This window comes from Saccopteryx leptura, chromosome 5 (assembly GCF_036850995.1).
Source record: "Saccopteryx leptura isolate mSacLep1 chromosome 5, mSacLep1_pri_phased_curated, whole genome shotgun sequence".
Classification (NCBI taxonomy): Eukaryota; Metazoa; Chordata; class Mammalia; order Chiroptera; family Emballonuridae; genus Saccopteryx; species Saccopteryx leptura.
This window is the reverse complement of record NC_089507.1, coordinates 7,809,053-7,822,937: the sequence shown is the minus strand read 5'-3', so window position 1 is coordinate 7,822,937 and position 13,885 is coordinate 7,809,053. Positions and strand designations below refer to the sequence as shown.

Sequence of the window (13,885 nt, the reverse complement as noted above, 5' to 3'; positions counted from 1 at the left end):
AGAGAGAGACAGAGGAAGGAGGCGGGGAGGGGTGGAGAAGCAAATGGGCGCTTCTCCTGTGTACCCTGGCCGGGAATCGAACCCGGGACTCCTGAGGCCAACACTCTACCACTGAGCCAACCGGCCAGGGCCAAGGGAGCACTTTTTTATTTAAAATTGAGGTTATTGTTCCGGTAATATGAGTTAGTTTCTGATTTAGAATTTGTTTAAAAGAGCAGTAAAATGTGTTCTCTCCTGACAGATTTCAGAGAGTGCTGGTCTTAGAAATGTTGGTAACTCCCAAGGTGTAAGCTTTGAGCTCAGTCACTCAGTGTACCGTCCACGCTCAGACACTTGCTACCAGCACCTGCTGTGCAAGGCTCTGGCGGTGCCAAGGTCAGGAGTCGAGATGGGCAGACAGCGGGCACCCAGCTGCCTCCTGTCAGTGGGCAGGACACGATAATGTCACAGGTGCTCAGCAGAGGGCGCTGCGCAGACTCAGAGGGCTTCAGGGTCAGGGGCGTTGAGTGTTTTCCCCTCGGGCTGCATAAACTAGCAGCCTGGACTTTCTCACTGAACAGTCCTCAGGTGCCGCCTCGTGCAGCCGGGACGCTGCGGCCAGCGGACTGAGCCCTGTTCCCTGTAGGGACTTCCATAGGAGACAGATGGTCCGGAGGCTGAAGTAGTAACTTGAAGATTTTCTCATTGAGTTGAGCCCGAGGTAAATTAACCGCTCTGCAGGTTTTATGATGTATAGTCATTGCTACAGTCTATGACTCCCTCCACCCCCGTTTTTCCCTGAAGCAGTGAAAGTAGCAGCACTTGAGCAAGGAGAAGTTTCTCTGGAAGCTTGTGTGTGGGTGGGCAGGTGAGAAAAGCTGAGCCACAACTCGAGGAAGGACAGGGGAGAGAAAGACAGAAAGGCCCAAAGCGGGGGTAGACTTGAGTCTCTACCAGAGAAAAGTTCCATTTTCTTGTGTCTACTGCACAGTTTTTTATAACTTGATGTTCAATTTTGCTGCATCAGCACAGAGCGAGTGAAGTGAGTCTATTCATAAATCACCTTTTGTATCATGAATTTTCCTCAGTGGCCCAGGACATCTTATAGAGGCAACCTTGATACAGGTCACTTAGGAATAAGATGTCCCCATGGAGAACATTGTGGGTATTCTTTTGGGGAAGCCATCTGACCAGCAGAAACATTTTCACCCTCTTGCAGAAAATATGACTTGTCGTCGTGTTCCGTCCTGTGTCCCCCGTCCCCCCCCCCCCCCCCCCCCCCCCCGTATTTCCTGTGATCATTTTCTCACACAGACCTCATTCTTCTCCACTGGCTGCAGAACAAAGCAGCAAAGGGGCGTGGCTGCTCTGTAGGAACATTTGGTTACCTTTCGGATCAGGATATATTTTGGTTTAATGAATTGGTTTAATGGTTGTGAATTTCCTTAGGCAAGGAGTCTCCGGCCAGCCTGTCGGGAGGACTGGACTTGGAAGCCAGCTTGACAACGGAGGTATGGCTGACGGTTGGTTACGGGGCGTGGTGTGAGTGCATTTCATGTGTGTACACGTGCACACATAAGCAGCGTGTAGCTCTCTTGGTTTTCTTCTTGTATTTCAGTCACTTAAGTGTTGCTATTTTTACATGGGGGGGGGAGCAAAGAACCTCAGTCATCCCTTGATAGTCCCATCACCGATTCCCTTTACCCAAACCAGGAACCCGAGGGTCACACCCTGTCCCTCCCTGTCACCCCACATTGAGGCCTTGGCCAGTGCTCAGAGATCCCATTTCCGAAGTTGAACAAGCCCACCTGGCTGTGTTTCTGCAGTCACTGCCCTAGCACAAGCCCCTGCTTCCGTGGTGGCCCTGTGGGGCTTCCGTCCTCTCCAGCCCACCCCTGCTCCGTGACTAACACAGCCCTGAGAGCTGTCTGGAAAATTATAAATTAATTAGGTCATGTCATTACTCTGCTTAAAATGTCCAATGATTTCCCATCATTGGAATACAATGTAGTTTATCATGGCCTCCGAGAGGGTTTCTGTAGTTTGGTCTCCAGGTTCCCAGCCCGGCCCCATGGCCTGCACCCTCCAGGTGTGCCTGACAGGGTCGCTGTAGGCAGGGGGGCCAACCAGGTCCCGGGGGCTCCGCGCCCCGGGCAGGAGCAGGAGCAGGCAGGAGGAGGCCTGCAAGGAGGACATTTGAGTTTGCAGTTGCATTTTGCAAATAGAGGAGTTCACCAGAGGAAAGAGACAAGAAAGGCTTGTTCTAGACACCGAGAGGGAAGGGCCAGCAGTGTCCCCCATGGTGGCTTCAGCATCTGACAGCCAGCTGTGGAGGAGCACGAGCCTGGGGCCAGAGCAGCCGACGGGAAGTACAGCATCTGCGCTGTGCTGAGGGAGTGAGAAGGGAACGCAGCAGGACAGCAGGGAGGAGTGGAATAAGGAGGGCAGGTTGTTGGTTATTGTCTCTTCGTTTCAAAGGCTGACACGTATTCATTTGTTTCATTGTAAAGGCTGACACGTATTCATTTTGCGTAGACTTCTATGTTGTTACAAGATGCTGGGTCTTTGTTTTTTATTCACTTGAGGTTAGTCTTGCATTCTTGTTATAAAAACCTCCGTTGACTTTTCTGTGGCACTTTGGACTTTTTAGACGTTTGTGCCAGCAGAGGAAGAGAGTGATCATGGGAGCCCAGCCTCCTCAGAAAGTCCTCGTGGGAGAAAGCCGCCCGGAACAGGTGAGCTCCTCACTCGGGGAGTCCCGTCGTTTTCCCCTGGGTGTGCTTGTGCCTTTCATGGCAGTTAAAAGAGCAGTTCTTAATAACGTGCAGACAGGCTGTGTGACGTCGCCTCTCCCTCTTTAAGGTGAGAGAGGGCCCTGCTGTGTCGTTTTCAGTGCACACCTTTTCTTATGAACGAACGGTCAGGCGGTTTGATACAAGGGAACTGTTTAAAGCCGATAGCCCCAAATCGTTGCCGCAAAAAGAAGATTGCTCTGAGCAGACTCCTGCCCCGGCCCCAGAAGGGTCCTGCGCCTGCCTGCCTTGCTGCCTGCTGTGGTCATGGCTGGCTCATTCAGGAAAGCGCGTCTGCAGCCTGCAGCCACTCCTTGCTAGGGACCCCAAGGTGGCGACTGCCGTCTCTGCCCTCAGGGCTCGCTGAGATGACTGCGCTGGGGAGGGCCGTGGGAAGGCCTGGGTTTGTGCTGCCCCAACCTCTCTCTCCCCCCTTCTTTAATTGTAAAGTAAGATACATAGAAATGCATAATAAAGGTCTCCTCATGTGAGCCACCTTAAATACAACTCTGTAAACAAAAGTGAAGCCGTGATATTACACTGTGCTATATCGTTTCCTTTTTTTTACTCAGCCGTATGTGTGAGCAGCCTCCGTTGTCCTTGTTTACAGATTGACTTCCTCTCTTAGCTGAATAGTGATCTATAATACAATTTCCCATCGTTAGATCTTTCAGCAATATCCAGTTCTTACAGTTTTTACTATTATAAATAAAGCTGAGTGAGCTTCCACGTGCATGTAACCATGTGTTTCCCCCTAATTATTTCCATAAAAGTGAATTGGGAGGCCCAAGAAGACATCAGTGTGGGTTAGGAGCACTGGTCTCATCCCTCTGGGAGCCGGATACTGCAGGATGCGTAGGTGTGCGTTAGGCGGAAGAGGCAAGCGGACGGTGTGTCCAAGGAGGAGAGTATGTCGGGCCTCACCAGGACGGTCCGGGCGGTCAGGCGGGGCCTTCCCCGGCAGCCCTCAGGGTTTGTGACGTGGAGGGCCTCCCGGGCAGGAGTGTCTATCAGGCAGGCCTGGAGGACGCCCCGAGACCTGGTAACCTCCTCCTGCTAACGTGTTTAAGGCCTAAGGAGGTCAGTGTCCCTAAAACTCGGAGGCATTAGGTAAACTTGTATCTGTGTCTTCCAGTACAGATCATTAACATCCCACTTGTTAATTTGTCAAAAAGGTAATATTTTGGAGGTTCCGAAGTCCTTTGTTCCCACAGATACATTCTGATTACTATGTGTAGGTACGGTTCAATAAGAGACCTACTTACGTAAAAGGAAGTTGTTTAAAAGAAAAATGTATGCTGTTACTGTTGAGTAGAAACAGCAGACCTTGTACTTCAAGTTTCCACAGACTATAAATAGACTGTTGCAGCTTGCAGGGGTAAGACCTGACTTTTCAGTTGATGGCAGTATTGTTAAATGAGCCAGTGTCACCCTGGTCACCCCGTGGCCCAGCGTCCGCCGAGGCCTTCCGTCTTTCTTCTGAGCCTCAGACACTGGCACAGATGGCCACAGGGACCAGCGCGAGCACGGGAAGGAGACTGGGTGCCGTGTCCGAGTTCCTGGTCATGGGACAGACGTGGCCCAGAGACAGGGAGGGGCCCGAGCTTTGTCGTTCACAGAGGCGGCCAGGCCACTGAGCAGTGTCCTTCCTGACTGCCCGGACGTCGCTAAGTTAGGTTCTTTGTGGTTCAGAAACAGTTCCAGTTGTCTTATTTCCCATTTGTGTTTTTGAACAGCTGAACTACACAGGGAGCCTTGGCTGGGGAACGAGTCACTGCAGGTGAGCCGCTCGGGGCTGGGTTTTGTCACCGCTGTCGGGTTGTTGGGTGTAGTGTTTGCAGGGGACTGGGAGGGGCCAGCTTGAGTAGGGCCGTCTGTGCGTTTCCATAGGGGACAGAAGGCGCTGGTGGCATGGTCTCCACTCAAGCTCAACACACACTGACCAGAATTTTTACTTGTCCTTTTTTACCTTCAACTATATCCACTGATGTCCTGAAATACAGTTGTTTTCCTTAAAAAGGAAAGAAAGAAAAGTCACTGTTCATTCAACAGCCCTGAATCTAGGCAATGTCGTGAAATCAAGCTAAGGGTGTAGAAAGGCCCAGGCGCTCGGCCAGGAGATCAGGTGCTGCAGGGGCCGATGGAGCCCCCCAACAAGCTGGGCTTTCTCTGTTCTTCCTCCAACGGCATCACAAACCCACTGGGACCCAGATGGGGTGTGGTGCTGCAGACCGGGGAGACGGCATTCTTAAGAACTAAAGTGGACTCTTTTTGGAAAACTTTTCTTAAGATGTCAAACATAAAGATCACATATACATTTTTTTTTCACATGTGGCTTAAAAGAGGATTATTTTGTGTTTCTGAAGGCATTGATCAGGGAGGGGACCTGGTACTACACCAAGAGCGAACATGTCGTAAGGCGCTCGTACACTGCAGACTGCCACCTTTTCACCGGGGCCCCTGAGGGTCGGGGCCCCGGGCAGCTCGCATTGGGGCCTGCCTGCCCCGTCCACCGTCCCTTCTGTGGCTGGAAGCCCCACCCTGTCTGCTGAGTAAGGAGGAAGAGAAGGCTGCCAGCTTGGGTTCCGTCTGCCCTGCAGAGCCAGCAAGGCGCCTGGCAGCCCCCTGCCTCAGTTTCCCTGAGTCTAGGAAGCCCAGCGGCTGCCTTTCCCCATCCAGGCCTAGCTGTCCTTCTTGATATGCATGGAATTCTGTAACTTGGGTTTGGGAAGTTGTAGAATATTCTGAGATGTCCCCTCAATTAAAAAACAAAAACAAAAAAAACACGATGATGAAGAAAAAAAGAAACAAAAAGTACAATTGACAAAGTCTGCCAAAGGGAAATCTTATGACTGAGTGACAGAATCCTTTAGCCTTTTTAAGTAAAGAAACAGGAAAATCATGAGGGATCATTGGATGGGAAGATTATTCATAGACTTCAGAAATATTTTCTCTTATTTCTTACTCCTTTGCCAAAGTCGTTTTAAAGACAAGGCGCATAAACGTGGTGGGAAGATGAGTGGTTACAGGGGAGCCTCTCCCAAAGGAGGGTGCCCTGCGCTCTCGGACCGCTCGGTGACGTCAGCAAGCACCGGTACTCGCCGTCAGCGCTCCCACACGGCCAGCTGCGCCGGCCACCTTCCTCTGAGCCTTCCAGACATCCGAGACTATCCTTGACGTTTTCTGTTGTATGTTTAGGTCAAAACTTCAGGCTGCAGAACAGATGAAGGCATTCACAGCAAATCTAACCAAGAAGGTAAGTTAATGAGCTTCCTAGCAGTAATTGTAGTGACCATTCAGGAAGCGCCTTCCCTGTGCCAGGCCCTGTGCCGGGTACCTGGTGGATGTCCTCCCGCGTGGCTGCAGTCCGGGAAGGTGAGTGCTCCCAGCTGGGCCATGAGGCCCCAGGACCGGGTCGGGGCCGTGCAGCCTCCAGGGGAGGCCTTGCCCCAGGCCCGCAGCTGGGCCAGCCACCTCGCAGCGGGCTCAGTCCATTGTGCGGACACACATCGTCCCCTGTGGTCTGGGCTGCAGGAGGGGTTCTGTGCGAAGGGCTTGAATTGCTGACTTTTTTTTTATTTATTTATTGGGGTGACACTGGTTAACAGAATTGTACACGCTTCAGGTGCACGATTCTACAACACATCATCTGTACACTGCTGTGTGCTCACCTCCCCAAGTCAGGCCTCTACCCATCTCCATTCATCCCCCTTCCCTCCTCCGCCTGCCCTCGCCCCTCCCTGCGCGGTCCCCACCCTGAGGTCGGACCCCTGGGTTCTTTCTTTCTCTTTTTTCCCCTGGGTTGCTCATTCCTGCCACCGCCTCCTTGTCACCTCCCCGCCTCAGCTGCCACAGCGGTCAGCCTGCTGTCTCCCTCTGAGTCTGTCTCTGCTCTGCATTGACTTCATCTTGTTCGTTAGATTCCACATGGGAGGGAGATTGTGTGCTGCTTGTCTCTCTGACTGGCTTAGTTCACTGAGCATGCTCTCTAGGTCCATCCATGTTGTCGCAAAGAGTAAAATTTTCTTGTATACAGCTGAGTAATACTCTGTTGTGTAAATGTATCACAGCTCTTTTACCCGCTGACCTGTTGAAGGACGCTTGGGCTGCCTCCAGGTCCTGGCTGTTGTAAATAACGCTCCAGTGGGCCCAGGGTGCATGTATTCTTCAATTAGCCTCGCGTTTCTTTGGATACATTCCTGGAAGTGGAATTGCTAGGTCATAAGCTGCTGCATTTTTAGTTTTTTGAGGAAATGCTGTACTGCTTTCCACAGGGGCCGCACCAGTCTGCGTTCCCACTGTCAGGGCAGGGGGTTCCCTTTTCTCCACACCCTCAACTGTGGTAACTTTGGACAGGCTGTCTCAGTTTGGCACGGATAAGGGATGTCCCCTTTGTGAAGGTCCTCTCCTAGGGGTCCGGCCTCGCTTCCTGAGGCAGCCAATTCAGAGAGAAAATTCTCTTGTGAAGCAGAACATAGAATTCTGTTTATTCCTACCAATTTGTTAATTCTCTGTTCCAACAATGGAGAAAGCAGTCTTCATCCCCCATACAGTTATTTTTATAATGTGTGATACCATGTTTCAAACTGAAGTAAAGCAGCAATAGTTATGAAAAACACGTACTCATCACCTACTTTTGTCATGGCTTAAAATTTAGTATATTTGCTTCAGACGCCTTTTAAAAAATGTTGCAGATACAGTTGAATACCCAGTATACCCTTCCAGTTTCCTGTACTCCGGGGACCTGCTGCGTTTGCTGTGCCTGCTCCCATACAAGCGGAGTCAGTGGTGCGCGCTCTAGGAAGAGGGCTTCACGCTATAGAGCGATCTGCAGCACGTGCGTTCATTCAGCGCTGTGTTCTGAGTTGTCGTCATGGTGATGTGTCTGCCTCCAGTTACTCTTCCATCGCTCTGCAGTATTCCGTCTGTGAATAGACCAGCTATTATTTTCTGCTTCTTGAGGGTTTTTTGCAACTTATCCCAGTTACAGAAAGGACTCCACGCACGATCCTGTACGTATTTCCCAGTGCACTGTCGTGAGTGCACCTGTCACTCTAGGTGTGGAGCTGCTGGGTGCGTAGACACCACTTCAACTTTGCTGAATGTGCCAAACTGTCCCCCAGTGGTTTTCAGTTGTCACTCCACACCTCCTCCCATATCTGGTATTGCCGTGTGGTGTGGGACGTTTGCTCACCTGGTGACTGGGACGCGATCCCTGCCTGTCTTCCTGGGACGCTTCAGGCTGTGCTGCTGTGCGAGTGGGGAGAAGGTGGCCGGGCGCCCGCTGAGCAGCGTCCAGACCCTCTTTCGCCCTGACCCGTTCACTCGCATCCACAAGTGGGAACCACAGGACGCCCCGACTTCCTTGTCGTGAGGTGCCGTCAGTCGTCTGTAGTGTGTCCCTCCCTCTCCCTCCCCCTGCCAGACACGTTCCTGAAATAGTGTGAGGATGAGTAGATGCTTCAGGGTGCTCTTCTTTTTTGTATTTGTTGCTCAGAGATTCCTGACGGTAGACAAGATGACACAGACGCCGTGGGAGGCCACAGCGTTGAAGCGGACCCTAGAGAGGTAGGTGCTTTTCCTGGGACACTCGGGTTTCTTGTTCTGTCCCGTGCTCTCAGCGGCACGCAAAGCCTTTCCTTCTCTGTGTGTGTGGAACATGAAACAGGTGCTGAGAGGCCTCCACCTCACGTTACCTGTGGTTTCGGGGGGGGGGGGGTTAACAGGCCCCAGGTCATGTGGATGTGTCCATGTTTTATAATCAGGATCTTTTTCATATACTTCTTTCCTCACCCTTCCATGGGCCACTGAGAGAGGAAGAAACTCCCAGTTAATTTATGACAGGCCATCACTTGTAAGACATAGCTTCACTTCAGAGATGGTAATGTGAGAAATACTTTTTTAAATGTATTTTGAACTGTTAAAAGATCATTGGTAACCAGAAACAGATTTGAGTATTTTTTATGGGTTTACATTCAAATCCAAAAAAAAAAAAAGGAAAGACTTAAGCTTAGTCTAATGCAAACCTCCAGATGCCAAAGTGTTATTCTAGGTTTTAAATTTTAGGCCCTGGCCAGTTTGCTCAGTGGTAGAGCATCGGCCTGGCGTGCAGGAGTCCCCGGTTTGATTTCCGGCCAGGGCACACAGGAGAAGCGCCCATTTGCTTCTCCACCCCTCCCCTTCTCCTTCCTCTCTGTCTCTCTCTTCCCCTCCAGCAGCCAAGGCTCCATTGGAGCAAAGTTGGCCTGGGCGCTGAGGATGGCTCTGTGGCCTCTGCCTCAGGTGCTAGAATGGCTCTGGTTGCAACAGAGCAACACCCCAGATGGGCAGATCAACCTCCCTGGTAGGCGTGCTGGGTGGATCCCAGTCGGGCGAATGCGGGAGTCTGTCTGACTGCCTCCCCATTTCCAACTTCAGAAAAATACAAAAAAAAAAATTATTTAGCTATGTATTCCAGAGACTAGACACTACTGTGCCCCTTTTGGTGGACAGGATGCCAACTCCAGTGCCTTTAACAGAGTCCTCCATTCCAGGTGGAGAAGGACAGGCATGCGCCTCGGAGGAAGAGGAAGAAGCATTACCCCTCTTCAGAAGACGAGCTGGGTACTTAGAATATAGGTCTTCCTGTTCCACACACCTTTGACAGTCATGCTATTTTCACATGCAAACTAGTGGGTCAGTAACAGAGAATTCTAGAGGGTAGTACAGTTGACCCATGGGCCCCGACCACCTGCGCAGTTGAAACCCGAGGGCAGCGGTAAGTCAGCCCTGTGCATGCACGGTTTCCCAGCTGAGGATCGGCGTGCAGCTGACCTTCGAGCAACGTGGGTTTGAACTGCACGGGTCTAGCCGGTATACACGGATTTTAACAACCCCAGCCCGCGTTGTTCAAGGGTGAGCTGTAATCTTTATTTCCCAGCTCCTGAGTCCAGTTTGTTTCCAGACTAGCTTGGCACCTCCGGGGGTCTTTCTGGACTTGATCTGGAAACGAGGTGGTTTCCTGCGGAAGACCCACCTCCTGGAACTCATAATGTGGGCTCCGTCCCTAACCCAGACCTCGGAGCCAGCCAGGTGGCACCGAGCTCCTCACGTTAGATCAGAAGCAAAGGCCCTGCAGGCCGAGGAAGCACCTCGCGCCGGGGTCTTCCTGCTGGTCAGCAGCCGTGCCGTCCCGGAGAACCTGCGCTGTGATGGACGTGCTGTCTGTTCCGTCTAGTGCAGGAGCCACTGGTCTGTGTGAGCGCTGAGCGCCTCCTGTGCTCACTGTAAAGGAAGAACTGAAGTAGTTCATTGCATTCCACTTAAAGCAGTTTAAATTTCAATAGCCACGTGTGTCTAGTGGCTGCTGCCATATTGGACAGTGCAGAGACTTGAACAGTTGAATCCCTGACACCAAGTACAAATTCAATAAATACTTATCGTAACATTTTTGGTGAGAAAGGTAGCTTTTTATAATTACTGAGTCTTTACAATATCTTGGTATTATTCATGGTACTTGATACACATTGACAGTAACTAGGTGCCAGGTATTGTCACCGTTTAATAAGGGAAATCAGGTTCTCAGAGCGTCCCAGCCAAGCCCATGACCGTAATCACTAAACTGCCTCTCTGGCCATCGGTGGGGAGGGAAGGTGTCTCTGAGGATTGCGTGCCTAGCCCTTTCCATAGAACAGCTGTGATATTTTTGGTGTCATTTGAGCATTTGTAAATGGACTTTCATATTATTATTTATTGCTTTGGCTTGGCCAGGGCCAGTGTTCAGTGCTCAGTTCACATGACCTTGTACTCACATTTAGAATAACTAGCTTCGCTGTATCATGAGACTAAGAAAGACGTCTCAGACTGTCTTAAAATAAAACTATGCATTTCGTTTTTCATTTAGCTTTTGTTCCTCTGTGCTTCTGTCCAAACTGATTTATAGATGATAGTCCCGACACCCTGGATCCCGTAATAGCAGCGGCACTGGGGCACAGCACTGAATGCGGGCCGCGGGATGCGAAGGTATTCATCTGCGTCTTAGTGTTAAACCTTGATAGTGACCTGATTGTATCACTGCTTACTGACTCAGTTTTTTCATTCTAGTTTTCCTTTTACTGTATGTAGTTCTAATCACAATTGCTATATTATAAAAAAAAAAGTGTCTGTTTAAAACTCAGAAGAAAAACAAATGTTGCACTTTATTGTTTTTTTATTTTTTACAGAAAAATAATCTCATTTAATATGTTTGTTATAAGGTAGACACTAATAGAAATCCAGGTACCATTTTTTTCTTACTAAATTTTTTAGAGTGACATTGGGTAATAAAATGATACAGGTTTCCATTGTAGACTTACATAATATTATACTATGTGATTGTATTTTATCACAGCTTTAGATATAACCCTTGCATGGGTTTTATTCAGTCACTGTTGACTTCTTTAGGTGTCTGGGTGCTTTCCTGCTGAGTGTAATGAGGTGTTTCTACACCAAATAGGGAAGTACACTGTCGTGTGTTATTTCAAAACTTGAGTATCTAACTGCCCTATCTCCTGCCCCTGAAACATTTGCCAATCGAGGGCGGAGCGGGGCGGGGTGGGGCGGGGCGGGCCCTCCCCACCGCCCTCCCCATCACCTTTTGTCCAGGGAAGTGGCTCGCAGTCTTTACTTCTGCGCCACCTTCTCTAGCTCTCAGCCCAGCTTTCTCCACCTGCCGGTAGACACCTCTTTGGGGCGCCCTTCCATTCTGAGATACACCTCACAGCACTTCTCAGTGTCTCATAGCACTTCTCAGTGTCTCATTCCAAATGAGCTCCGTCTCCTTGTTCTCTCCCTTTCCCTAATTTGTTTTCTACCTGATTCCAAAAGGATTTAAGTCCGCTTATAGAAATATATGGAGCTGACTTCTAGTCACTAAAACTAGGTCATAGTCCCCTTTTCCTCTCAATAACTAATGAACTAAGTAAAAAGTAGGAAAGGAATTTTAACAACTAAAGAGAGAAAGTCACATGTCACGAATGCCCATTGGTTGTAGCAAAGGAAAAAGGGGTCCTTAAGGCCGTCACCCCTGCCCTGCGTGGAGCAGGGGTCCCGGACTTCACTGCATTTGGAGAGACGCTGATTGAAGGGCATCTTTGTATTTTCCCACCATTTTCAGTTAAAAAAGAAGTCACATATATAGATAAAATTTTTTAGAGGAAATTATCAGTATTAGAGAGCAGAGCAGTACTCTTTTATATTTTTATTTCCATATTAATATTATAATGTAAACGTTGTGGTGTTTCATGCTCAGAACTCTTTGCAACCGAAGGGAGTAATTCCCCCGTGGAGAGAGCGCTGCTCTCCACCAGCGCCGTGGGGACACGGCCGCCCTGGCGTTTTCTCAGCAGCCGCTTCCTCCCTTCCCCTCCGGGGGAAAAAGCCCCGTTGCACATCCCTGTCTCTCTCTGGAGTTTCTCTGGCAGGCAGGCGCTGGGTGAGGGAGGGGGGTGTGCCATTTTGCAGGGAAGGAAAGAGAGTGGCCTTGGTGCTTTATAGTTGAACTTTACCTCCTGTTCTTCTGCCTTCAAAACTTGTATCTTTTATGTTATACAAACAACAGCCATAGTTGCTTTTTAAAAACAGTTTGCCACAAACTCTTATAAAAGAGCATTGGGAAATTGTGTCCAGAATAGAAAGGAAACTTGGGGAGGCTGTAGGAAGGCAGTGTGAAAAAGATGCTTCTTGCTTTGTCCAACCCCCTGTAGGAGGAGAGCTCTGGCGACTTGGAGGAATCGTTTAATGCAAGTCCCCACGCCAGCAGCGCTGCATTGCGGGCCATGGAAGACAGAGGTGAGGGGCGTCTGCTGAGACGGGCTGTCGTGGGCGCGCACGCCCTTCGAGCGGCCGGCGTCTGCTGAGAGGGGCTGTCGTGAGCGCGCACGCCCTTCGAGCGGCCGGCGTCTGCTGAGGTGTGCTGTCGTGAGCGCGCACGCCCTTCGAGCGGCCGGGGTCTGCTGAGACGGGCTGTCGTGAGCGCGCACGCCCTTCGAGCGGCCGGCGTCTCTGGCCGGGCTTCACCAGCTGGTGCGGCGTTCTCTCCTTCGCTTCCCCTGGGCGGTCCGGTGGCACCTGCTTCGTATGCGTAGGGCTTCTAACTTGCACCCTGTTCTACCCAAAGTGCGATGCTCCCCAGTTAACCAGAGGCTGCTTAGGACCTTGGGTGGCATAGGCCGGGGCGTGGAGTGTGTGTGTGCATGTGCGCGTGTGACGGGCCCACGTTGCTCGCCACGGCGGTGTCACAGCCGTCTGCGGACCAGGGTCGCCGGCGGTGACCAAGCCCTGTCATTTCTGCAGATGACTACAGCAGCAGTGAAGCCACCGGCGAGAGGACAGAGCACAATGACGACGACAGCGTCAAGTCCCAGGAGGTACGGGAGGCCATCTGTCTGTGCAGGTTTGCTCAGAGCCTCAGAGCGGGACGCATTCAGTGCTCTTCACCTGAAGTGTTCTTGACTCTTTGTGAAGGAGTTGAAGGAGCTCTCTTTTAAAAAGAGAGCAGAAAGAAAACTCCAGTGGGCCACCATTCATACAGGCCATTTATCCGTGTCATTTTGATTAATTTTGTTCTCTTCATCTTCATTTCATCCAAACATTCATATGAGACCTACTTCTGTCACAGCCACACGGGGCCAGCCTCGCGCTGGGCGGCCTCTGCCGGGTCAGGCGGCAGTCCCGGCAGAGACAGAATGGGAGCAGCGGCCGCAGGGGGCGTGGGAGGCTGTGGAGGCTGCAGAGGCCTGGGGCCGGCCCAGAAATCAAGTGAACAACCTGCACCCCAGCCAGACCCTGATAACCATTGCCAAGTTTGCCAGTCCTCGCAGAGGTCTCTCTCTTTCTCATACTTACCTGTAGGAGAAACTCGGTGGCCTCCTTTGTCCTTTATAAGGAGTAACATTTGGTCACAAGTGGCATGGACTAGAGCTGGATTTAAGCGGAGGTACACGTCTGTTACAAAAGGGACAGCGAACCGGGGCGCTGACTCGCGTTACCTGGTTACCGCAGCGCCGCGGGGCTGGGTCCACACTGCCGCTGTCGTCCGAGTCCGCGGCGCTGGGGAGGGACGCATTGAGCCCACGCCCTTTGCTTATTTGGTAACA

At 51.0% G+C, this 13,885-nt stretch overlaps 1 protein-coding gene across 3 annotated transcripts in view; it reads left to right on the top strand.

Annotated features, from left to right (window-relative positions):
* Positions 1–13,885, top strand: part of BOD1L1 (biorientation of chromosomes in cell division 1 like 1) — a 49,098-nt gene that overhangs the window by 27,110 nt on the left and 8,103 nt on the right. For 2 of the 3 annotated variants that reach the window (XM_066386236.1, XM_066386235.1), the window contains exons 11-19: positions 1,429–1,490; positions 2,630–2,714; positions 4,508–4,551; positions 5,970–6,027; positions 8,269–8,339; positions 9,305–9,374; positions 10,693–10,772; positions 12,494–12,578; positions 13,083–13,156. In XM_066386236.1, coding sequence (XP_066242333.1) covers positions 1,429–1,490; positions 2,630–2,714; positions 4,508–4,551; positions 5,970–6,027; positions 8,269–8,339; positions 9,305–9,374; positions 10,693–10,772; positions 12,494–12,578; positions 13,083–13,156 — 629 coding nt within the window. Of the gene's footprint in view, positions 1–1,428; positions 1,491–2,629; positions 2,715–4,507; positions 4,552–5,969; positions 6,028–7,496; positions 8,220–8,268; positions 8,340–9,304; positions 9,375–10,692; positions 10,773–12,493; positions 12,579–13,082; positions 13,157–13,885 lie in introns of those variants that run through there. The other variant, XM_066386237.1, reaches the window with a different exon arrangement.